The 25,500-nt window shown below is 36.0% G+C and overlaps 1 protein-coding gene across 1 annotated transcript in view; it reads right to left on the bottom strand.

The window, feature by feature from the left end:
* LOC121329625 (protein kinase C-binding protein NELL1-like) overlaps nucleotides 1-25,500 on the bottom strand; it is a 111,774-nt gene that overhangs the window by 21,604 nt on the left and 64,670 nt on the right. The window contains exons 13-15 of the mRNA XM_041275310.1: nucleotides 24,957-25,082; nucleotides 15,306-15,428; nucleotides 235-330 (exon numbers count right to left, since the gene is read on the bottom strand). Coding sequence (XP_041131244.1) covers nucleotides 235-330; nucleotides 15,306-15,428; nucleotides 24,957-25,082 — 345 coding nt within the window. The remainder of the gene's footprint in view (nucleotides 1-234; nucleotides 331-15,305; nucleotides 15,429-24,956; nucleotides 25,083-25,500) is intronic.

Genomic DNA, 25,500 nt, shown 5'->3' with positions numbered 1-25,500 from the left:
TTATTATTCATTAATCCTGAGAGTCACTCTCCTCGCTGTCACACTTATTACCAGTTCATTACACTCAGCTCCTCCTCATCTTCCTCAGCTTCAACGGCAACGACAGAGCTCCAGTGTTTAATAGATAAGACAGGTGATTATTTGAGACCCAGCAATTATTTGAAGTTTTATAGTAACCCTAACCTTCTTTTTTTACTTTATATTTAGCTAGTAAGTGCAGAAAATAAGTCCTACCTTTTTCACACTGACTTCCTATGAATCCAGAAGGGCAGAGGCACATGTTCGGTGACACACATATCCCCCCACTCCTGCAGCCTTCTTCACAGAACGCTAGAAAGAATAACAATGCTTTAGTTATATATGTAGCAATAGCTTTTAAATGTATAATTTCTCCACACAACACTTGAGAAACAATGCAAGCCACATAAAGGACACAAATAACAATAAAGCAAAGTAAAACACAAGTCCAGTTCATTGCAATATAATACCTTCCACATCAGGAATTACAGTATTCTCTGATCATTCCCTGTTAACTTTGTAACTACAATGTGGCTAACTAAATATCAGTTTTTACCTTTTTTATTAGTGTCACTTGTAAAGTTGTAAAGAACTGACAATGTATTATGTAACTTCTTAAAGGAGGAATTTGTATTTGGTTTTTGATTGAAAGAAACTCCCCAAAGATTTACAACAACGAAACACTGCAAAACATACATTTAACATGAAATCTGGATAAAGTTACTTGCCGAATATAAGAACCATGTAAAGGAAAATAAATAAAAACCATTGTGCTTTTCCGGAAGCTGTTATTCACTTTAATTTGACTTGTTCCCCTCTGGTTTAAGCATTTTTATCATCAGATAATTAGAAGCCTGAATGGTTCTGCACTAGTAATCTGCACACTTAAAATTAATTACAGTTATATTGACTCAATGCATTTATTTGTATTATTACCATTTTACTTCCATCAGCAGAAACCCATGCTTGTCACACCAATGACATCAATTAAGTGAAGAGAGTTATATTCCCTCTTTGGCACTGGCGAAATGTTAAATGGATGAGTATGCTTTAATGCAGCCTCCAGGCACTGTGTACCTGCTGCAGTGAATGCTACAGTGTGACCGCTGGCCAGACCAGGATGTGACTCTGAACCCAGAGGTGTGTAAGATGAAACTTGAGTTATTTCTGGCAGAGGGCCAAGCACTGAGCATGTGCAGTTTGGAAACTGACAGTAAATGACATGTGTCACCACCTTCATGCTTCTTTGACAGTATTTTCTAATGGCCAGCAGTCAATTGGTAGGAGGATGGCAGTTTTAAAAGTCCCAACCAAAATATCTTAACAGGACTTGGATTGGATTCGGTAAAACTAGAACTGAGCTCTCAAGCAATTTTTTTTTTTTTTAGATATTTTTGTTATATCAGGCATTTGAGGAGATAACAATTGCTATATAATACTGTGTATTCCAATTTAAAGTTTATTAAACATTACATTTTGACTGTACATTTATATTCACTGAGGTCTGTATTTGTTAATCACCTTTGGGTGCTGGCTCAACAAATACAATCATTTTGAATTCCTAAGCCCACAGAAACAAGACTGCTTTGAGGTCCTTGCAGGGTAAAGAAATGTTACAATGTGCATTATCGTAGCTGTCGTTTAACGTTTTTTTTTTATCTATATATATATATATATATATATATCTATATTTATAAATAATATTTTTATTGTAATACAAGTGAGAACAATAAGTTGTGTTAAACAAAACAATAAATTTCGATTTATGCAAAACAATAGTCAGATTACTTCTACTACGACAGTGTTCGTCTCTGTTCTTTGTATTCGTCCACCTCCCAGGTGGAGGGTAACAATATTTCTCTGTCCGTCCCTGTATCTGTTCTATTTATACCCCTTAGCAGAGACTCGTCTTTTAACAATATATATATATATATATATATATATATATATATATATATATATATATATATATATATATATTATAGTTGGATGCAATTTTGTTTAATAGATTTAATTGACAGTCAATTAAACAATCAGGCACCTGTGAAATAATTACTTGGCACCTCATTGAAAGATCAATGCCTGATTATCTAATTCAGCTACACCTTTCCAAATAGAGTAGCATTCACAATGAATACCAAAAGTTTAAAAAAGTGTACCGTACCGTCCCGGTAGCCAGCACAGCAATGAAAAAGATTTTTGTTGTTTTTACAAGACCTGTCAGTTGTGCCAATATAAGGAGGACGAACACACATTAAGACAAAGTCCAGCTGTAGTGTGAAATGAATGCCTCTTAAGGTGCACTAGTGAACATTTTTAAAAATATTTTCATTGGTAATAATGGAATACCATCAGAGTGCCATTTAGATAATGGTTGCAAAGCTCTTCCACTGCATCCCACAGCCATGAGCATCAGACACTTTACACACATTAGGGACCACAATTTCTAAAGAAGAGTTACTCTTTTCATATTTGTGTTTCATTGAATTGTGCCTTTCCAAGGATAATCTGTTTTATACACAAACATATGCAGAGTCATTACCCACATTAAAACTATAATTGAACACTTCGAAGTGTCACAAAAGCAAACCCATTTTTCATTAAGCATCTTGCACATTCATAGCTCTGTGTCTTTTTATACCACGTTTCATAGGCGCTGCGTTATTTGTTCTGAAGTTGTGCGATAAGCATTACTTGACACAAGACTAACAGGAGATAAGGAAGTGCACCTCTGTCTCAGTAAGATGATGATTCTTCAATTTGTCTCTTGAATTTGACACCTTTTTGTTCCATGGAACAATGTCAATATACCAAACTGGCACTGGCCCACCCCCTCCAGTTATTCTATGGTTGGAAGGTGCATTTCCAAAATCTAGAAAAGTATAGTACAATGATGGCATGAAGACATCACCATCATTGTAAAGCAATGCTCCATTCTGGATGCCAACAGTCGTTGTAAACATAGCCACATAGTTTCTTGTTGAAATTCAAATGGACAATTCTAATAGCTAATCTATATATCTAAAGACAGAGGATAGCACACCCTGTATAGCTTAAAATGGAAAAAAAAAACTTCTTTAAGAGCTTTCTTTAACAAATAGTCCAGTGAGGCAGGTTTTATTTGGTACTATTTACAGTACAAAATGTGTTCAATTGTTTTTACATTCAAAGTTTCCGAGTACATACTGTAATAGACTTTGACTACCACAAGATTTATTATGGCCTTAAGATTAATCTTTGAACAGTTTTGTGAATTCGAAAACAATGCAAAAGTAACTTGACATATTTTTTACAGTTTTTTTGTTCCATGCTTTTTTGAAATATAGATACAATACTAGAGGCTACATGAAAAATGCTTCGTATATTGCATTGTATTAATGCTACTTTAATGGAACATATACACCTCCTTCAAGTATGTTCTTTTCACATGTACAAATATAGTTTCATTCTAAGCTGGTACTGGTGGCAAAGCTGAGGCTGTATTCAGATATAAGTGAACTTCTTATCTGAAATTCCATTATAATAGTACGGGGGACATTAAATCAGTTTCTTGCAAAGCAACCATGGGTTGATTTAGTATTTCAGATAAGGTGAAGTTTACAGCTTAGGACTATGAACAATTTTGCAGGAATAATTGCAAATGCCTATCCACTACAATCTAATTCAGACCGATTCATGGACAGAATTTTACAATTTTAAAAGTTTTGATGGTTTTGCAGACTTACAAGTAGATACAAAACCATCAGTCATTTTGATTTGATTAACATACGACCCACAATCTGTATGTATTTCAGCCAGAACCAAAAAGTTTTGCTGTTGAGTAACATGATAACAGTTTTGTAGTATGGTTACAATAACAATTAGTTATCTTTGGTCTCAAGTTTGGAGCTACCCTTTTGTTACAAAGTTATGCGATTCCTGAAAGGGGGGGGGGGGGGGGCAAGGTGTGAGGGCACAGAGGATAGGCAATGCAAAAATAAAGCAATGAAGAAGACTTAGCAAGGCGACTGTAACTGGTTAGTTTGTTAGAAATTCCACGTACATTTCGATGGCAGGAAAGCAAAAAAACAGTCCTACATTTTATAGATGTTTGTGCATTGTAATTCCATGTAAAGATTACTTTTTATGTATAATGTACCTATTATCAAGAAGAATGTTATACCCAGGGGGTAGGATTTCATTTAAAAAATGCATTGTGAATTCATACATTTATAACAGCTTAATATGACTTTAATATTCCCATTCATAAGTAATTACATTTAAGCTGCAGTGCATTACCAGCACATTATGATAATGAAGTAAAATAAAGCATAACTGAATGCTGTTGCAAAACCACTGTCAGGAATTTTATATATTCCAAATATGTGTCTATGGAATTTATTATGTCATGGAATGAAATAAAAGGAGCATTAGTGTGGATGGGAATGTGATCCTGGATTCTGCTGAACAATTTTAGAATGCTTGCTTCATTCCCAGTAAGCAGATTATCAAGACAAACAGTTATTTTCCACTTACCAGTAAGCCTTGATAAATCATGCTGAACATTTGAAGTTAAGAGTAATCTGTCTGTGTCATCCCTGGACAATAGTGTAAATGAGGCCTTGTAAATTTATTGTGATCTAAATGCATCACAATAACTTTACCAAACCAGAAATAACTCGGAACATCAATTTTTCTTGGTAGAACTGGAATTGGTGTTTTTTTTTTTCCTTTTAGAAAAAATAATTGCAGTAGTGACAATTTGGAGTAAATAACTTTGGGAATCTAGCCAAAAATGTGTTCCTCATTTTTGTATCCCAGTAAACAAATGCTAAATCAATGAAAAATACATAACTAAGCCTCCATCAAAGATACAGGCTTGAGGTCCACTGGTTAGAGAAAGTGGCTTGTTACCAGGAGGTTCCCAGTTCATCCCAGCTCAGCCACTGACTCACTGTGTGTGTGATCCTGAGTAAGTCACTTAACCTCCTTGTGCTCCGTCCTTCAGATGAGCCGTACAACCGAGGTCCTGTTTTAAGTGACTTTGCAGCAGCAGTTGTTGATGCAGAATTCACCCCCCCTAGTCTCTGTAAGTTGCTTTGGATAAAAGCGTCTGCTAAATGACAAATTCCTAATAATTAATACAGAATTAATAATGAGTGCACACTTGCCCAAAACCAGACTCTAAATCCATTTGTTCAGCCAAACATTCAGCAATTCTCATTGCCACAAACCAGTTGTCTGATTTACAGCAAGTGCATTTAATGGGAGCAAATATGAATGCAATATTCATAAAGTGTATGGAATTAATTAGCCTTGTAAGGAGCTTCACCCAGGAGGAATGTGAGGCCTGAGACCCGAGGGAATTGAAAGGGATGGCCCTTGTCATGAACAAGCTGCAACTGGTGTTCCAGCTGCCAGAGAAAAAAAAGAATTGCATTTCTTACACCATCTAACCTAGCTTTACATTCACCCACAAGATGTACTGCAGCTAGGGAAAGCATTGGGGAATTAGGGAAGAAGAGCTATTGATCCATGTAACTTAGTTAACCTTGACCAAAATAAAAGCTAATAAGTAGCCAAGACGAAAGCTCTAGAGATTGAACATTTACAGCACTGAGCTGCATCAACAGCAGTAGGGAACCTTACTGTGACCATAACATTTCCCTTAAGAATCAAACTCATATTCCAGAATATTCATAATTCCAAATCATGTTGTAATGTCTATGTATTATTTATGCACTGGGTATTGAATATCACCTGCTCCTTCAAAATCTGCATACTGTTTCAATTAAAAAATCTGTGCTGAATTTTAAATCTTAATGTGAATAGCGTAGGACATTAAGAGGTTGCAGACCCATGGGAGGGTTTCATGCTCTCCCCATCAATTACAAATCAACATAATTAGAAATACATTCGGTCTAAGCATAAAATGGTTATCCAGTACAGCAGGTCATTCACAGATAATTACCCAGACACCGAGACCACCGCGCTACACAAACAACAATAACTACAATAAAAATGCTTGTATACACAGTCCATTGAAACCTGGCAGATGGAAACAATAAATGACGACCATGATACGTGAAATAGTAGGGGTGCTGGCACCTTTGTTCAGTATTGCATTGACTCGTTACCTTGGCCACCATTCTTCTCGGGGAGAGCTTCCATTATTTGACTATAAGCAAAATAAAAAAGTATAATTCAGATGAGAAATTGAATTACTGTCCTGACTCTCTTTTGTTAAGCCATGTAAACAATAACGGACTCACCTGCCTCTTTCATCCCGACACTGAAGTCTTCAGATAGTCCCTGATGTACAACCCTTCCCCAAGTCAATTTATAATGAAAGAGCTTTCAAAACTAACCTTCTACATCTGTCAATCATCTGTCTGATTAAAGCATTCACCTTCACTCTCTCAGGCTTTGGCACTGGCACAATAGATACTGGGATTTGCGTGGTACCTCATTAAACTATATTTAGGAGCAGGTGTGTTGGTTTTAAACAATCTTTATATAAGGATAAATGACAGAATCCAGCTCTTTTATTCATCATGTGATGAAAAGGTAACTGTAGTATACAGCTATGGCCAGAGGTTTTGAATCACCTAGGATTTTAGGGCTGAGAAATAACTGAATATATATATATATATATATATATATATATATATATATATATATATATATATATATATATATATATATATATATATACACACAGCTCTGGAAAAAATTAAGAGACCACTGCAAAATTATCAGTTTCTCTGGTTTTACTATTTATAGGTATGTGTTTGGGTAAAATGAACATTTTTGTTTTATTCTATAAACTACTGACAACATTTCTCCCAAATTCCAAATAAAAATATTGTCATTTAGAGCATTTATTTGCAGAAAATGACAACTGGTCAAAATAACAAAAAAGATGCAGTGTTGTCAGACCTCGAATAATGCAAAGAAAATAAGTTCATATTCATTTTTAAACAACACAATACTAATGTTTTAACTTAGGAAGAGTTCAGAAATCAATATTTGGTGGAATAACCCTGATTTTCAAGCACAGCTTTCATGCATCTTGGCATGCTCTCCACCAGTCTTTCACATTGATGTTGGGTGACTTTATGCCACTCCTGGCGCAAAAATTCAAGCAGCTCAGTTTTGTTTGATGGCTTGTGACCATCCATCTTCCTCTTGATCACATTCCAGAGGTTTTCAATGGGGTTCAGGTCTGGAGATTGGGCTGGCCATGACAGGGTCTTGATCTGGTGGTCCTCCATCCACACCTTGATTGACCTGGCTGTGTGGCATGGAGCATTGTCCTGCTGGAAAAACCAATCCTCAGAGTTGGGGAACATTGTCAGAGCAGAAGGAAGCAAGTTTTCTTCCAGGACAACCTTGTACCTGGCTTGATTCATGCCAAAGCTGCCCGATTCCAGCCTTGCTGAAGCACCCCCAGATCATCACCAATCCTCCACCACATTTCACAGTGGGTGCGAGACACTGTGGCTTGTAGGCCTCTCCAGGTCTCCGTCTAACCATTAGACGACCAGGTGTTGGGCAAAGCTGAAAATTGGACTCATCTGGGGGTGCTTCAGCAAGGCTGGAATCGGGCAGATTTATCTTTGTGAAGGACGCATGAATCAAGCCAAGTACAAGATTGTCCTGGAAGAAAACTTGCTTCCTTCTGCTCTGACAATGTTCCCCAACTTGGATTATGGATCAGTTTTAACTAGATTGCCCTTGACATCGCATAAGGTAAACTTACTAAGCAAAACTTATGTCCCTTCCTGACACATTAAAAGCAATTATGTAATTCTTTTTTTTTTTTTTATTAATTTTTTTAAACAGTTGTAGTTGTCAAATTTCCGTGTCTACATTTCTGCTGTGATGCTGGTTATTTTCATTATAAAAAAAATGCAGGCAATAGGATTTTTCTGCATAACACCCAATGCTGTTATGCTAAAAAGCATGACAGTGTAACAACAACGATTAGCTGTCCTGTAGAAACTCTATTACAAGTTCTTGTTTGAGTTTGCAAACAACGTTTGAAATGAAGCAGGTATAAAAATGGTCTACTGATCTTACTGTGGGTAATTTACACATGGAGAAGGTATGCTTATTTTAAAATATATAGGTTTTTTTATCTAAGTCATCTGTTTATTGTGTATCAGGGAAAATCTTCAGCAACCTGGTTTCTGAACTATTCACTTGTATAAGTTCAACTACGTAGCTGGACTCAAAAAAAGACGCTATTAGAAATGAACCCAAATGCACAATTACTAGTAAGAGCATTATACAGACCGTATACCTCATTAAAAAAGTTGAATGTATTCCATTAAATCTAAACATGCTTAGGATTCCAGACATATTAATGAGAAATAGAATTAAAACAAAGCAAGGCTTTAGGGTTGAAAAGCTGATAGAGACTTCTGCTCACTCAACGCCTTCTCATTATTTGTCAGTTTGTTAAAGCAGGATGCAATTAGTTGCCACTTAAACCACTTGATTGGTTTTTCTCAGCTGGTTTTGCTGAGGAGGAATATTTAAACAGGTGGATGGTTACACGTTGTTTAGTAACATATTCTCCGGGTCTCTTAATATGTACTCAATATGTAAGAAAGCAATCACTGAGCAAAACCACCAAAACATTCTGTTTATTTACTTTGAATAAACGAATAAAAACAGTGTTCTTAAAGTGCTTTTAATCCTGTTTATTCAATGCCGGCTTTGAAAGTTTTGATACGTGTGTTTTTTTCAAGCTTTTCACTTTGTTACTATAGTTAAAGGCTTGTCATAGTTTTAAAGTCACAGAAAAAATACTGATTAATTCCCCTTGAGCTTATCTACAGGCTGTATTTAAAACACCCTACTCATTCTGAGTGAGTTCTACTTCCACATTCTAGTCCCAACTTCGCTTTCTTTGCACAAAATGTGTGTGTGTGTGTGTGTGTGTGTGTGTGTGTGTGTGTGTGTGTGTGTGTGTGTGTGTGTGTGTGTGTGTGTGTGTGTATATATATATATATAATATATATATATATATATATTATAAACTTCATTTTATTACCAATTTACAGTTAATGCTAGGAAAGCTTTTCCAATACCTGACAAGCAGATAATTCATATAGGTATATTTTGAAACTACCAAAACCTGGGAAAGAAATTACAGTTAATGCAGGAAAGCTGTGCCAATACTGCAAGCAGAGGGGTGAGGAAGCAGTTCATTACCAATGCCCAGCCAATCACCTGGGCTCTCTTCTGTTTAGTACATCAAAGTACAAGAAGATATACAGAATATTTTGAAATAAATTGCTTTCTTACAAATTAGGCTGGTCCTCGTCACATATTAAAAGCCCTAGATTGTATGTCAAAGTCATGCCGGTTGTGGCTGGATCAGCTTGGAGGAACTACACTTACTTTGTTTATTGTCTTACATTTGCTTGCTTGCAAAGTACTAAACTAGGACGAGTCTGTAAGTGCAATCATAAACTAGAATAACGTTTTAGTAGGGCACAAAAAAAAAAAATTGAAAATCGATAAAGACATAACCCATCAAATACAAGCCAGATCATTATGATAATAGAGCCAAAGAGATGGCTAACTTAACATGCAATGTCACTATTACATTCATTACATTTAAGATCAGCTGACTTTTTTTTTTCTTGCAAATGTTCTATGTCTTGAAGTGCCCTCCATTAATGCTGCAGACTGCCTTTTACAAATCACATTAGAATCCAGTGGCTTCTTCCCTGTCAAATTAGTCATTGGAGTGTTAAGACAATAGATATGATTTTTTTTTTTTTTGTCACTGAAAGGATTTCAACCACTGACGACATAATTTTCTTATGAATACATTAGAGGCAGTGGGACTGTTTCTGTGCCTATACGACATTAACATGAAGGTTAAGATATTATTCTCCACTGAAGGAGATGTAACTGGTATTATAAAATCTGTCATACTTAGTCAAACTTAGGCCGACGTGGAGAGAGATTCTCCCCTGTCAGGAATATCTTTGCAATACTGGAAGTGGGAAGTGCAACTCAAGCATATTATATTGTGCTACAAGTGTTTCAGGGGTTGCGACATAGTGAGCCTTCAAGAGGATGAAACCTGAGTGAAAGAAGGCTTGTATTGTTCCACAATTGGACCTACACTAGGTGGAATCAAAAGAGGCAATATCTGTGTGATAAATGAAAAAACATTTTCTTCTGGGACATAATGTACAGGTTGTGGGCTTACTTAAACAGCAGCTCCTAATGTAATGCTCTTCAAATAATGATTTTAACAGATCCCTAGCCTCCAAGGACATCAGTGGATGTAGTTTGATTGCAGACTTGACTGGTTTGCATATTCAGTCTATGCTGCCTGAAATGTTCCATATTTGTGTATATATGAGGCTTATCAAGTGTACAGTGTCAGTATTAGTCTTGTTCTGGCTGGATGAGACCGTTTGAGAGAGCTGTCTGTGCATTGGCTGGAATAGCTGTTCAGAGCTGTAGTTTGTTCTGTAGTTCTACAGTACAGTTGAGGTCTAAAAATCATTGTTTATAATTCCTGTTGTGTGAATTGGCTTCCCCCCCCTGCAGCACATGACACAACTTGCAGAACGCTGCAGCAGACACCTGACCCATATCGAAGGGGTTTCTTTTAGATCATTCTTAAAAGTCAGAGTAATGGGTCTGTTTATGACACAGTCCTCTGTGTATGTTCATGATGGAATAAACAAGATTTCCATGTTGACCGAAAAAAACCCCACTGTTTTAATACTGTATCTATCACTGTTTTTTCAGGCTGGGTCGGTTCCGGGTAAATAATTGTCGGTTCATGTTCTGGTCGGGTTGATTAATTTGGACCTGTGAAGACCTCTACTGTACAGTATAAGGCCTACAGAACAGTCTCAAAAGAATCCACCATGTTACTATGGCAACAGACATCATATGCAAGTATGAGGCTCATTTCCATATCAGTGGTAATAGGACCCACAGACATACGGTACATAAAACAGGAAAGATTTGCATGTTGCTTTTAGGGTGCACTGTAGCAACTGTCTATATTTTTTAGCAATAACAAATGTCAAAAAGAACACAGTTTCATTTGCCTAGAAGGCATGACATTTTTCGGCAGTTTATACCTGCACAGCCAGGGATAATGGCAGGCTGTCATCAAAGTGCTAATTTCTGCCAATGTAGCATGAGATGGAATTGATGAAGTGAGTGACAGCAGGGATGAGATTATAACAGCTTTCTCTGTGAGCCAGAATAGAAGCCAGGTATCATGTTGTCTCTGTCAAACTGCTATCCGAGTCCCTTACAAGACCTGAAGAGAGAACCTTGTCTTTCCATTCAATTTATCTCCCTCACCACTTTTATTTTGTTCATTGGGAGCGCATGACTTGAAAAGTACACAACCATGTCTGTCTATCTCTCGCTGTCTGTGAAAGTGCAAAGCCACAGTATGCAAAAGAACTCAAAGCGTACTAAAAGGTATACAGTCAGCGATAATCACCTACAGCTTTACAAAACTGAAACACATTTTACTTTTTTGTGTATTTAAATAAACAATAAAACAATGTTTGTTGTGTATGGCAGCATTTGTTTTTGTTCCAGTTCAGTGTTTTAAGTGACTAACGTGTGTGTATGATCCTGGCTTCTCAATGATTATTTACTGTGCTGTCAGTAAGAAAAAAATAAAATAAAAGATTGTCAAATTTTATCATCAAAAAACAAAAGATCCAGCCTAATAAGTCAGAATTTTAATTGACTTTAGGATGACACATATGTGATGGGAATGGTATTGCTTTTTCCAGACAATAAGCTATGTGTATCTGCTCAGCCATGGCAATTTCCCATTTCTGTGTGGCAATCCAAGAGGAGACAATTTCCTTTAGAAAGGATGAAAAAAAAGACTAACAAGGGCTGATGATTACTAATAAACTTTGAGTTTTTGGCTCCAAGGCAAATATCATGACTTAATGGAAATATTAGTGGATTACATCATACTCTGCTGTGGCCCAAGATGAGAAATGCAGCGGGTTTGTCAAGGGTCTGGACTGGATCAGGAGGCACCTGATCAGCTGAACTTGCATAATGACATTGCCTCTTTCCTGGATAAGATGACTGTGGAAGGCCAGGCTTTTGAAATTTAGAGGGAGTCTAGAATGTCCTGAAAAGCATTTCAATGAAGACAGATTAACCTGGCAGATTTTTAGCATTGCTGGCAAATGGCAGGGTGAATGTATTTTAAATAACTAAAGTTTCAGGAATTGCATCAGGCCAGATCATGGGATGAGAATGCAGCATCTGTATGTCATAGAATTTCAGTTTGTCTTTTATATAGCTTATGCTAGTGGAAAAAGAAAAAAAAACCTACATTCCATAATGCATTCCACAGCTTCCACCCTCTCATCTATACCTACAATAATTATAAAGTATCTACTTCACATTAGCTTCTAAAAAAGCAAAATTAAAGCAACAAATTTTCCACCTGTTTATTACGAGTTATTAAGAGTTACCCCCCTACCCCCAAGATGCAGTGACAGGGCTCTGGTACCCCAGGTGTCATCGCAAATCTAAAAGGGGACGCAAAACAAAGTTTTTTGCAAGCTGCCCTGTGTTGCAAATACTATCACGGTCTTCAGCTTACTTACATATCAGCTGAAAATTGAATACCCTGCCCACACTGCCCAAATAATGCACGATATACAACACACAATAAAACCGCATGACTCCCATTCACTTTACTCACTTAACTCTATGAAATTGTTTTATAATAATAATAATACTAATAATAATAATAATAATAATAATGCCTAGCTGCCTGACAGTGATTTGCAAATCACAAAACAACTGAAATAAATTAACCGGTGTGCAATCCACAACCACAACTGAAGCCAGAGAGAACAGATGCATCAGTTGTAATGCTGGTAATCAGAAAGGTGTGTAGGTTTATTTTCTTATTGCATTTCGTTATCCAGAAAGATTTAACTGTGAGAATTTCAACATTTGAAACACTATTTCCCTTTATCTGGGAATTCATGCAATAAGGCTCTATTTAGCAGCCTCCAATTTTCAACCCTTCAGTAGAAGTGATCTAGACACACGTTGATAGCTGCAGTGCATGACATTGATTTTTTTGTAACCCTCTGGCAAAGTACATAGACGAGTGACAGAATCCAACCCCATATGGCCACAGCTATCAGACTTTTATCCTCCATTACCTCACCAACCTACAAACTGTTGCCAAAGGTATCCACTAAACTCTTGTGTTTAGGTTTGAGGCAATAGAGTCCTCTTAAATATCAACTCTGTGCCCAAGGAATGTTGCTCTGAACCCTGGAGTTTATGCAATGCTTGTAAAAACCCATGCAAACTTTAAAAGGCAAGCTCTATCTGCATATTACATCTATGGAAACAGTATTGTTTATTATTAGTACAGTGGAAGGAACCGACTAAAAACTGGTTTTAAGAGCTTGTCCGAATACAGGTCTCAAATACCAGTTATCTTAACTAATGTTTTCTTCATGTTGTTTAGAGTCAATTTGCAGCTCACTTATCAGTACCACTTTAAGATAACAGCTGCAAATTCCTAATGAATTCTGCCCGAATCCCACCGGAATAACACCTCAATACCTTCTGCACTTCCTCTGAGTTCTGAAATCATTCCTTTTTAATTCAGCCCTGTTAACTCATGTGAATTTAATTACCTATATTCATTTCACGTTTCTTTGTAACAAATTATGTTGATCATATGTATAAAGAATGCGTTCGTGTATGAGCAGGGGATTGTAAGAGCTGGTAATTTGTGCATGAATGCATGCCTTATACATGTGATCAACATGTTGGAACGAATCTGGCTAATTAAATGCACATGAATTAACATGAATTACTTCAGAACTCAGAGGAAGTACAGAAGACATTCAGGTGTTTTGATGTTTTGAGCCACTATCCTAAGCCACTGTGTCAGCATATATGCATATATATGTGTGTGTGTGTGTGTATAGATATAGATATAGATATATATATATATATATATATATATATATATATATATATATATATATAGCTATTCCTTTTTTTTAATCAAAACTCTTTCATATTGAAACAGACCATGAAAGAGATAGACCCTCTTACTGTCTCCCTGACAGAGGGATGTACTATTCAAGTTAAACATAGTGACCATAATCTACAATCTTCTGCTGTGTTTTAATTGAACTTCCACTGCAGAGCACGTTTATGTAATTGCCTTATCGTCCATAATGGATCAAAGGCAAACTGCATAAACTGGAAAGAGGAAAGAGGGCTTGATATGCACATTCTGATGATCTTGACATCATTTGCTTATCATAATCACTTACAAACCTAAACGAATCAGCCAAGGACGTAGTATTTCTGAGTTAATATCACAATTTTTGGAGAATTCCAAAGTTGAAAATGGACAGGCGAAACAAGACGACTACTACTTGACTGCATTTTGACCAGCCTTTTAAATCAAAACCATAGCACAGCAATTACCGTAGCAAAGCTAGAGCATTAGCTCAGGACTGGTGAAGCATAATAATTCTAGAAATGTAATGTAAATACATCATGAAAAATACTGTATTTTGTGTGTGGTCAGAACTAACAAGTCTAAGAAGTAAAGATAAATAAATAATAAAAAAAAATCTTAGAGCAACATATTTTTTATTCTGCAGGAAAAATAAAGTTGGATTTATTTACTTCCTAGAAGCCAAGAACGTGCTGGATGCTTCGTGCTTAGTTTAGTTTATCCAACCTGCAAAGTGTGTGACAAGCACTTTCCAAAATGCACAGCTCTTTCAGACAACCCAACACACACCTGCAACTAATTTGAAATCGTGTCCCTATTAAATCTTCCCAGTCTTTTAATACTGTTTACAACCACAATCAGTCTGGGCAGTTTCAGGTAAGGATGACATTCTTTTATTTATTTTTTGCTAAGCTACCTAAGGTAACCAGTAAGGCTGACTAAGTTTGAAATGGTATTCTAGTAATTAAAAGACATACGCATATATCAACTTTTTGAAAATCTAAAACAGTAAAAAAAAAACAAACATGTTTATGCACGTCTAGAGCAGAAGTCCAGCCGAGCTACTGGTTCAAGAACATTTCCCCTGGGAGATGCTGTTATACTAAAATCAATTCTCATCATCTCTGTGCTGTTGCCAAACGATAGCAAATAAGCCAGCCAGGCAAATAAGCCTGACGTCATTGTTTTTTTTATTTTTTTATTATGACACAATGGTTTAATTGGCTTGCAGTGAAGATTTTCAATAAGGTTCTTCAAGCAGCACACCTACCTAGGCAGATGGTTCCGTTGCCCATGTATCCTGGCTTGCAGGTGCAGCTGTGTCCTCTGATGGTATTGGTGCAGATTGCATTCTCATCACAGTTGTGCCGTCCGCTTGCACATTCATCATGTTCTGTGAGGGAAGAAGTAGTGAAAGGTCATTGGGCTAAACTGCTGATCTTCAAGTTTAATAAGAATGTAAATACACAAAGTTCATAAATAACACACTGAGCCCCATATTAATAATCTACGAACAGTAGTAATATTGAACTCCCGGAATCGGACCGTTTTTTAGTATCTCTTAATGTTGATATACTTTAGGATAATAATTAAATTATATACTATATATATATATATATATATATATATATATATATATATATATATATATATATATATATATATATATATGTATATATCTATATATATATATATATATATATATATATATATATATTATATATATATATATATATATATATATATATATATATATATATCAATAGATATCTAATAATATTATCGGAGCCTTCAAAATGAGTTTGTGCTATCAGTAATAATAATCAATGCAACACAGCTGCTAGTTAGATCATTTTAATAGACCTCGGTATTTTGTCTTGTTCAAGAGCCATTCCAGCCCTGAAGGCTCACACTCATTCTACGATACATCGGGGGGAGAAACATACTGTCTGACGTGTTTCTCATCAATATGTAGGATTCATAATGCAAAAGCCTCCCACATTTCTTCCTAATTAATGCGTAGTATGGGAGTTGCACTTATTAAGCCCTCTAGCAAATTGAGTGCATTATTAAATTATTTCTCATCCATGTTAAAAACTAAAAATATATGAAATGAAAGTTAATTTAATTAATGTATCCAGTCAGATTTGGTCGGTAACGATGATGGTTATTTTTTTTTGCTTCAGAAGGGAAAGAAGAAACGTGGCTGTAACTTTCCACAACACATTACATTGGGAATAGAGAAAACCAGCATTGGACATTGTATACAATCTATTATATTACCAAACGTATAGGATCTAAGCAGGCTAACCCCCCAGTGAATTCCTTCTGTGATACCTTCTACAATTGGTTCAGCAGGTAATGCATCACTTACAGCTGCTCTATGGCAAGGACATATCTGTAATATTGCTAGCTTGCTGTACAGTACTTGAACTTCTGCAGTGTAAAGGTAATGCTTTAGACATGGTAAAAGACATGGTTTGAAGGGGAGTTGAGGGTACTGGATCTCTGTGTTAGTGGTGTGTGGGTTATCTGCGGCGAAACAGGAGATTGTGAGAGACATGGAAGATGTGGTCGACACCCCTCACATGCGGCCAGGTTTTATTTACAAATAAAATAATCCACATGGCAGTACCAGTGACGGTGGAGCAAGTGACGGTGGAGCACAGGCAGGCATACAGCAAGTGCAACATAAAAAGGCAAAACAAAACACGAGGACAAAACAAAGCTAGAAAAAGAAAGTTGACCAAGAGTGACCAAGCTCTGCTTCCACTATAAGGAAGGTCCTGCTCCAGGAACCTTCTCCCTAACACACACTCAAATAGACTTTTGTGAGATTAAATGGGATCCCCAAAATGAATCCCTTATGCTAAACACTAGGATCCCGGGTTACACACATGGTGATCCTGGCTCCAATTATCCTGTTATACACAGAGTGATCAGCAGTTGCTTGCATGCTTGGTTTGTTGTTTGCTTTGTTTGTTGGTTGGTTGGTTGGTTGCCTTGTTTTCCCACCCTGGTTCATACACACAGTCATAATGATTCCCATCTGATTCACCTCCAGCTTGCTGAGAACAAAGAACTGGCTTTCCAGCTCCTCTTTTATAGCAGATGGCCAGGGTTAACTGGTAATCAATAAATCAATTAACCCTTGGCCACCTCCCCCTCGCCTTGTCAGAAAGGGGATTCTAACACCAACCCTGCCATACCTAGCCCGAAACTTAAATTTCAACAAACTTTATTTAAAAAGAACAAAAATACACTATTTACATGTGCAAGGCCTCAGCCCTGCCATCATGTAAACGTAGTCTGGAATAGACTGAATCCAAGGCAGATAAAGAGTACCCTTGCCCTTTCCTTCAGTGTACAGTGCACAGTGGTGACTGCCATTAAAAAAAAGTCTTACGGCATCATGCAAGGTCATCATCTGGTTTTAACAGAAGTGGAAAAAATAAACAATTGGGATTGTTTTGAAAGTTTTTAGCAATATCCAATAAAATGCTTTTGGTTTTACTTTTTCTACTGTCACAAACACTGCATACAACCATTCGTATTATGCTAATGTGATTCCGATACTCCATATTAATGCTACTTACATGCAAATGTCAAACAGAGACTACTATGACTGCGTTGTACTGGTCTAAAAGAGATCCAATACATTCCTACAGTTCACAAACGATAAACAGATAACGGTATTTTATGCTTATTTTAAAACACCAGTAATCCAGTACAAAGCCTCCCAGCCCCCCGCCCAGCCCGCCCCCCCCCGTTCATGATTAGCCAATTTACCAGGCCCTAAATCACCAGAAGCATGCTGTCAGTGCCTCTTTGGCTCCTCCTTTGTTAATGCAGTCTACAGAGGTAACTAATTAGAAGGGTGCAGTGCATTTAAGATGATCTGTTTATTACTTCACATCAAAAATGAGTCTGCATACATTACAAAAAAAAAAGAATCAATGTCCAAATTAGCCAGAGCTATAATTTTTGTATTCTGAAACTATAATCTTTTCCCAATTAGAAAGATTTCTCTCCTGATTAAAATTATGCATGCATCCCAATTACTGCAATAGATGTGAGGCAGTGTCTGTGACATTATTTCCTTATGACTACTCCTAGTCAAATCACGCTTCTGTCTGAAAGCCTTCAAGTCTTTGACCAGGACAGAGCAGGGTTGTTCCAGGAAAAAGTATCATCTTCCTGATTTAATATAAGAAGGTTTTTTTTTTGGTTTGACCTTGTCTGACCTGAGAGTCTTCGAATAGTTTTTATTTAAAACCGGTTGACAGCCTGTAATTATTTGTTCTGTATTTAAATGTCAGGGTGTTTGATGTAACTTTTGCAGCCAGCTGCCTAATGGGCCCTTCTGGAAACAAGACATTGCTTGTCAGGGCTTGTGAGGGTCATCTTACTCCATGAAGGCTATTTCTGTCCCGTCTCTCATTATATTGGTTGATTTATTTTCCTGTACCTTGTCTAATTGCAAATCAGTGTCATTCACAAAATAAGAGGCTTTTATGAAACAAGATGGCAATCTACCAGCCAGGTAAAGCCATCTAAAGTTTCCTATTGCACTGACAAAAAAGTTATCAAATTCTACGTTCATGCACTATATGATTTAGGGCAATGTTCTATAGTGTGCATACCAGTTATTATTATGTCAGCCAGTAGAATAAACAGTCTATTTTAATATTGTTGTTTCAGTGGCCCAGTGAGAATGAACGTCGATGCATCAGAAGTTGGAATGAGTAATATCCATGCTATCAATTTCTAGAGTAGCCCTACCATTTGATCACAGCAGTTGACAAGACAAAGGCATAGACTAATATTTTAACAGATGAGAGGAAAATAGAGAGGAGTAGTATGTGCTTATTCCTAAATGAAAACAAATGATCTGTTACCTGAATGGATAAGTGCCTTAAAGATCACATGTTGCTTTGTTAATCACAAACGTTTCTCATAACTGATTGAAGCAAATGCAAATCAAGCTCTACAGCATCTGCAATAAGTACTGTATAGAGAACAGTGCGACACAGATAGATGGTCGTGCACTCCACCCAGTATCAAATGTCAAGGAATCAGCCCAACTACACTAATGGCCAAAGAAGTGATGTTTAATACCACCCATTTTCTTTACAGCCATATTAATTTGTGAAACAAAGACATCATTACTTAAAATTACACTGTAAAGCAGCTAATCTCTGTTACTGAAACGCCTATCAGAATGCATTTCATAACATGAATAAAATAAGTTGCTGGTGAGGCGATTTCATATAACAATTTAAAAAGCGTCACTGATAGTTACATTAAGGAAAGTGTTTATAATGGCAAAATTCATTTTCATGACCTTAAGCTACAGAAACAAGTAACACATTTACATTCAATTAAAAGACATTCAATTATGTTTTTTTTTTTTTTAAAAGCAAGCATTAGCAAATCTACCTTCCACAGGCTATAACTCGAGATTTCAGGAGATTTTATATCTGCGAAACTAGTTGTGATTCTGGCAGTTAAAAAAAAAAAAAAATAATGTTTACTGCGATTCAATGCAAGCAAGTAAAAGAATGGTAAGCTGTGATCTTTTATGAAGAAAGATTTTACTATGAAAAACTGAGCAAATAATGTTTTTAAATGTTGGTTAACAAGAGCCTTTTTATGCAGAACATTTTAGAGCTACAGTACATTGTCAAATGGTTAGCTAAAACTGTGAACCAGTCAAAATGTAATTTTTAGTTTAGCATTGTGAACAATAGGCTTTTTTTATCATGAATATTTTCTGAGGATAATTAATTTTTTACTCCCTCTTTACCTGCTTTCTAAATCATACAATTATATATGTGTTTTAAAAATTGTGTCTCCTAGAAAGAGACCTATGCTGACATCAAACAGCAAAAAATAATAGGAAATGTAATAGTCATTGACAAGCCTTAGCTGCTTCAAGCAAGGAATAATCTCAGGATTGTGCATGAACAATCAGAAGATAAGAAAGAACATGTTGTCTGAGACTGCATCTTTATCCTCTGTTGAATATGTGCTAAATTTGGGTCCAGAAGTGACTGATGAAATTTGTTCCAGGATTACTGTAAACTCAAAGTGACAGGGAGTTCCATCTCAGTGAAGCCAAACTCTGAGTTCAGAAAGATGATCCAGCTTTCACTTCTAAGAAGGCTCCATATAAACACAATGGGTTTGTTGCACTGAATAATCTTTTGGCTGTTTCAACAAGGGCAGATGTCTACAGAATGATTGAGTAGCTATTGACGTTTTTCGGTCGGCTGTATTAGCCTCTAGTATTGTAAGAAAAAAAAATGCTGAAAGTTTCAAAACTCAAAACACCAGCTCAGAACTTTCATTTAAATACTCCTACACCTTTATAGGAGCAAATATTTACTATGTCTATCCGTCAAGGATCTGCAAGGGCACATTTTAAATTAAATACGTTACTAAATACATTATTATTATTATTATTATTATTATTATTATTATTATCAAATAATTATTATATTATAATTATATATAATTATTATTATTTATATCGAGAATAGCTTTCCCTATCCATTGAAGGTTTGTAACAAACATTGTGCAACGCTAACACATTACAATCTGTTAGACCCCTTCGGGGAAGATCTCTTGAGGTTTATCACTAACTCTTCTGAAATCATAGTCTAGAGGGACCGCAGCCGGTGGACGATATATATATATATATATATATATATATATATATATATATATATATATATATATATATATATATATATATATATATATATAGAGATATATATACAGGACATGTCTATATAAGATATATAATATATATATATATATATTACATACAGGACAGCTGCATATACACAGAGTATAATCATAGCTAAGTACCTATGTAAATAAATATTATACTTTACTTCGTACTGTACATTGTGTGTAAACTGATATACTTTTTGGTTTAAAGTAATCGGTGTTCCAATGGCAGGCAAAACAAATGTTTTTTTGTTTTTTTTAGGGATAAAACCTTTTATATTACTGGAGATATTATTATAAAATGTTTATTTAAAATGTCCTACTCCATCAGTTTTAGATTTTCATCCACTGCCCTTGTTTCTCTTTACTGGGTAATGGTCAGTGCCTGATTGGAATTGCTTTGGGATGCTGAGAATCAGCTGTGGACTGGCACTAAAATAAATTTGGGTGAAATTAAGTTCTGAGATGAAAGGCATATGACAATAGATCCGGTTCATCATCTTTTGTTCATTCAGTTGTTCTCAGTGAACTTCTTCCTGTACCTCCTGTACACAGTCAGTTTAAATATTCATAATCTGTATTGAACAACACAGCCTTTCGAAGACTTTAAAGTTCTAAAAATATATATTGTACTTTTGTTTTGTATATTCCTGATGTCGTAATTTGAATGACCATATTTTTATTATCTATTAGGCTCCTACTTCAATAGTTCAGTCACATTCCAGAAATCAGGTACCTTATCCCCCAGACTGAAGCTCACAGTGGCTTAAATATGCAAGTATTCATGTCAGTGAGGGAACTAACTAGAGGAATCCCAACCCAATGGGTCATTCCTGTACACCTTGATGGTTTTTATCATACCCTGAAGTTTGGATTGTTCATGTGACGTCTGTTAATATTTCAATGAATTAAATAATGACCTGTTCAAGTTTTATAATAAAAGGGATAATCAGCGCTGTTGATGTGCGAATTTCATCACAATTGGACAAGTTTTTCTCAAGATATACCCAAACCTGTAAAATGTGACATACGTACAGAAGGAAGGGCAGGCAGACAGCCACCTCCACTGTACCCCTGTCTTTCACACAGAACAATTCAAAATGCTAAGAAATTACTTGTTATAGACATCCCCCAACCATACAGAGCAAAAACTCAGGTACAATCTCTGTGAAAAAGGCAACTGATTATCCAGAGAAAGTGCAGTTTCTCATAAGATATAACCTCAAAGAAGAAACTCTTTCCTATGATAGGTAGGAGGATTTTCTTTACCATCTTTTTTAGCTAATTTGCTTCAGCTACAGTAGGGTGCCTGATTTTTGATTAGCAAAGTTAAGTGGAATCACTCTGAGATACATAGACTTGCTTGTTCTTGCCTTCTGACTCATTTTTAAGTCAATGTCACTGGTGAGCTTTTTAAGATGCTGCCTGTCTTTTAAGAGTGAAATAAACCTGCCAATGTTGTTTACAAGACATTTCCCATTTTGAGATTAAGGAAGTCTGCTTTTCAACACAGGAAAAGGAATTGCATTTACACTATAAATTGCAGAATAACTTTATAGCCATGCATTCTGCTGTGGTGAAACAAAATCACTCAATATCAGACAGCAGGCAGAGGCAGCAGGTTGTGGGCAATGCCATTCTAGGACTACCACCATGGGAGCACTACATCTACAGTGTTATTAAATAACTGACCAATGTAGGCATATTTAAATCACAAAGAGCTGGCAAAACAATTTCAGTAAACCTAACCTACTGTAGTTTGAAGTACCATCATTTTGTAGACCTCATCTTTACCTCTAAGAAAGACACACATATTACAGTGTTTTTTTTATAGCTTTTGTTTTGTAGCAGTTAGTGAAGCAAGGTTGTCTGATTGCTTATCTACTTTTGTCTGTCGGCAACTTGGAGTAGGAAGGCTGATATCCAAAATAAATGCAACATATATAAGAGGCTGTGTGGTCCAGCAGTTAAAGAAAAGAACTTGTAATCAAATCAGGTGGTCCCTGGTTCACACCCCCTGCTCTCCCTGACTCACTGTGTGACCCTGAGCAAGTCACTTAACCTCCTTATGCCTCATCATGTGGGTGAGACGTTGTTGTTGTAAATGACTCTGCAGCTGATGCACTGTTCACACACCTTAGTCTCTATAAGTCACTTGGATAAAGGCATCTGTTAAATAAATAATAATAAAATATATTTATATCAGATACTGTACTTTTGCTTCACAGCTACAAAAAAAATATAATACATGTTTACATTAAAATATGTGAGTCTTACAGGAAAATACAATATCAGATTGACAAAACGACAGTAATTCACATAAGAAGAGACTTACTGGGCTTATTTTATCAGCTCTATGTGCTTTGAGGTAAACTTGTATCCTAATATTACTTTGTAGAACACAGCACTTTGGTGACACTGCTGTTGGAAATACAACCATGCCTGTTTAACAAACATTACACTTATTTTTAGGATAATTAAAGTATTTCTGACCTGACCTTTACAGGAGAGTGAACCTAAACAGAATTGGAAATGCATTTAATCATATGGCAATTATATGAAATGGGTTTTAAAAGCAAATCCACAGATTAAATATAGCAGAAAAGACAATTTTAAAATAAAACACAATGTGAACGGCAATTAACCTTTGACTACCTTTATAAAGTGTAACCATCCAGAGGAACAGCAACTAATTCACAATAAAACAGTCAGGATAAAGAGAGGTGAGAGCATCTAATAAGGAGAGAGTACACTTGAGCACAATCCTGGAGTGCAGAACTACTGTGGGAATAATGTGCTATCGCCATTTGTAAATAGAGTTCTAAATGTTTCTTGATTGCAAGAGTTTAGTTAAACTAGAAGATGAAGTCTGAAGCAACAGTAGTAAATTACTGATGGTAAGTGTGCCTGATGGTAAGTGTGAAGCAACAAAATCCTTTTCTTTCAGTACCATCAAATGTTCTTCATAAGAACAGCAGACTCTTGCTAATCTAAAACTTTGGGACTGGACCCTGATCAGATTACTGATTTGTTCAGCATGCTGATCAGAATCTGTACCACGATAAAAAAAAAAATGCTTTGTCTAGTCAAATGCCCAAGCAAAGTCTGATCAAATTCAGGCAAACAGTTCCCAAGAGGTATTGCACATTGGCATAACCAATCAGGGTTCAGACATTATGCATAATTAGTTCACCAGAGCTATAGTCTGACAACGTGCTAGTGAATGCCCATCTTAAGTTTTGTCATAACTGCATGACGAGTACATCTTTATATATATATGAAAAATAGGCATATGTTTCCGCGCAGGGAATAATTAGAGACTGCACAACCCCATATTGCTTAATGAACCAAATCTAGAAAGTGCTGCCATTCTGTCCAAGCTCTGTGAATCACTGAAAAACATGAACCTAAAATCAAGACAAATAATTTTACATGATTAAGATATTGCTGCTGCAGAGACCACAGAAATGTACTGAGAAGTACAAACACAAACAAGGCTGTATCTACTTTATTAGGAAATGCATTTGAAAAGACAGAGATAATTCTCCATTTTCCAAAACAGCTGCTCAATTTCTAAAGCCAGTCTGAAAAGGTTAACATTTGCGTAAAATTCTAATTATCTGGGTGCCAATAAACAATGCCTCCTCAAGGTCCTTCTTAATGGCATTTGCAGCATACTATTCCATGCTAGTTTTTCTCGATGGCAGTTAATTCCCTGTATTCCCAAAGAAGAACAGAATACGCAGTGCAAGCAGTAAACCAAAACATGCATACAAGTTTATGTATATCAAAGCTCAATAAAAACATAAATATAATTTTCTCAACTGGTCAGAATCCACAGAAAAAAGCATTAGAACCAAATGAGGAACCTTCTGGACCTTCATAACATATATATTTTAAGTAGCCTTTGGCTTAGACCCAAAGGGTAAAGCTTTTAAGGTGTCTTGGAGACAAACACATTTTGTAATACAGCATTTCAACAAGAGGTACATTTTTTTAAAACAGCTTTCAATGACCTACAATAGTAAGTGGCCTTTAATTGACAGTTCATGGTTGAAACCATTAGCTTTAGCTGTATTTTAGTCTCAACACTAATGGATGATATATATTGCAGGTAAGCTCAGTATTCAGCAGCAATGCAAAACTTATTTTTGATCCCATTCTGCTTAGAAGTGGGTGCACTTACCTGTGCAGGAGAAGTCATCCACTCTTATATACCCTGGGATGCAATCACAGCGGTGAGATCCAGGGAGGTTAACACAAACAGTGTTAGCATGGCAATAATGCATCTCTGCTGCACACTCATCAATATCTGGGGAAACAAAAGTACAACTGTAAATAAAACACTATTTGTCTGCAAATTCAGTTATTAATGACCCGAACAACTGTGCTAGCTATCCGATATTAAATGTTCATGGATATAGAGGGAAGTACTGCTGTGCTGTATATATATATATATATATATAAAGACTGACCAATTAATTTGCAATTAACTTCTGACTGTAATTAAAAATTGCACGTTAATTGCGCGATGTCCCAAATTGTTTACGACCTAACAAAAACCCATAATAATAATAATAATAATAATAATAATAATAATAATAATAATAATAATATTTTGGACTCTGTAACAAAACAAACTTAAATGTGATGGATGCAATAATTGTATCGCCTAAATATGCGATTAAAACCAAAATCAACTGAGATAAAAAAAAAAAAATGTAGGTTTG

Source organism: Polyodon spathula, chromosome 17 (assembly GCF_017654505.1).
Source record: "Polyodon spathula isolate WHYD16114869_AA chromosome 17, ASM1765450v1, whole genome shotgun sequence".
In the NCBI taxonomy this organism is placed as follows: domain Eukaryota; kingdom Metazoa; phylum Chordata; class Actinopteri; order Acipenseriformes; family Polyodontidae; genus Polyodon; species Polyodon spathula.
The sequence above is the reverse complement of the archived record's forward strand: the minus strand, read 5'-3'. Positions and strand labels throughout refer to the sequence as shown.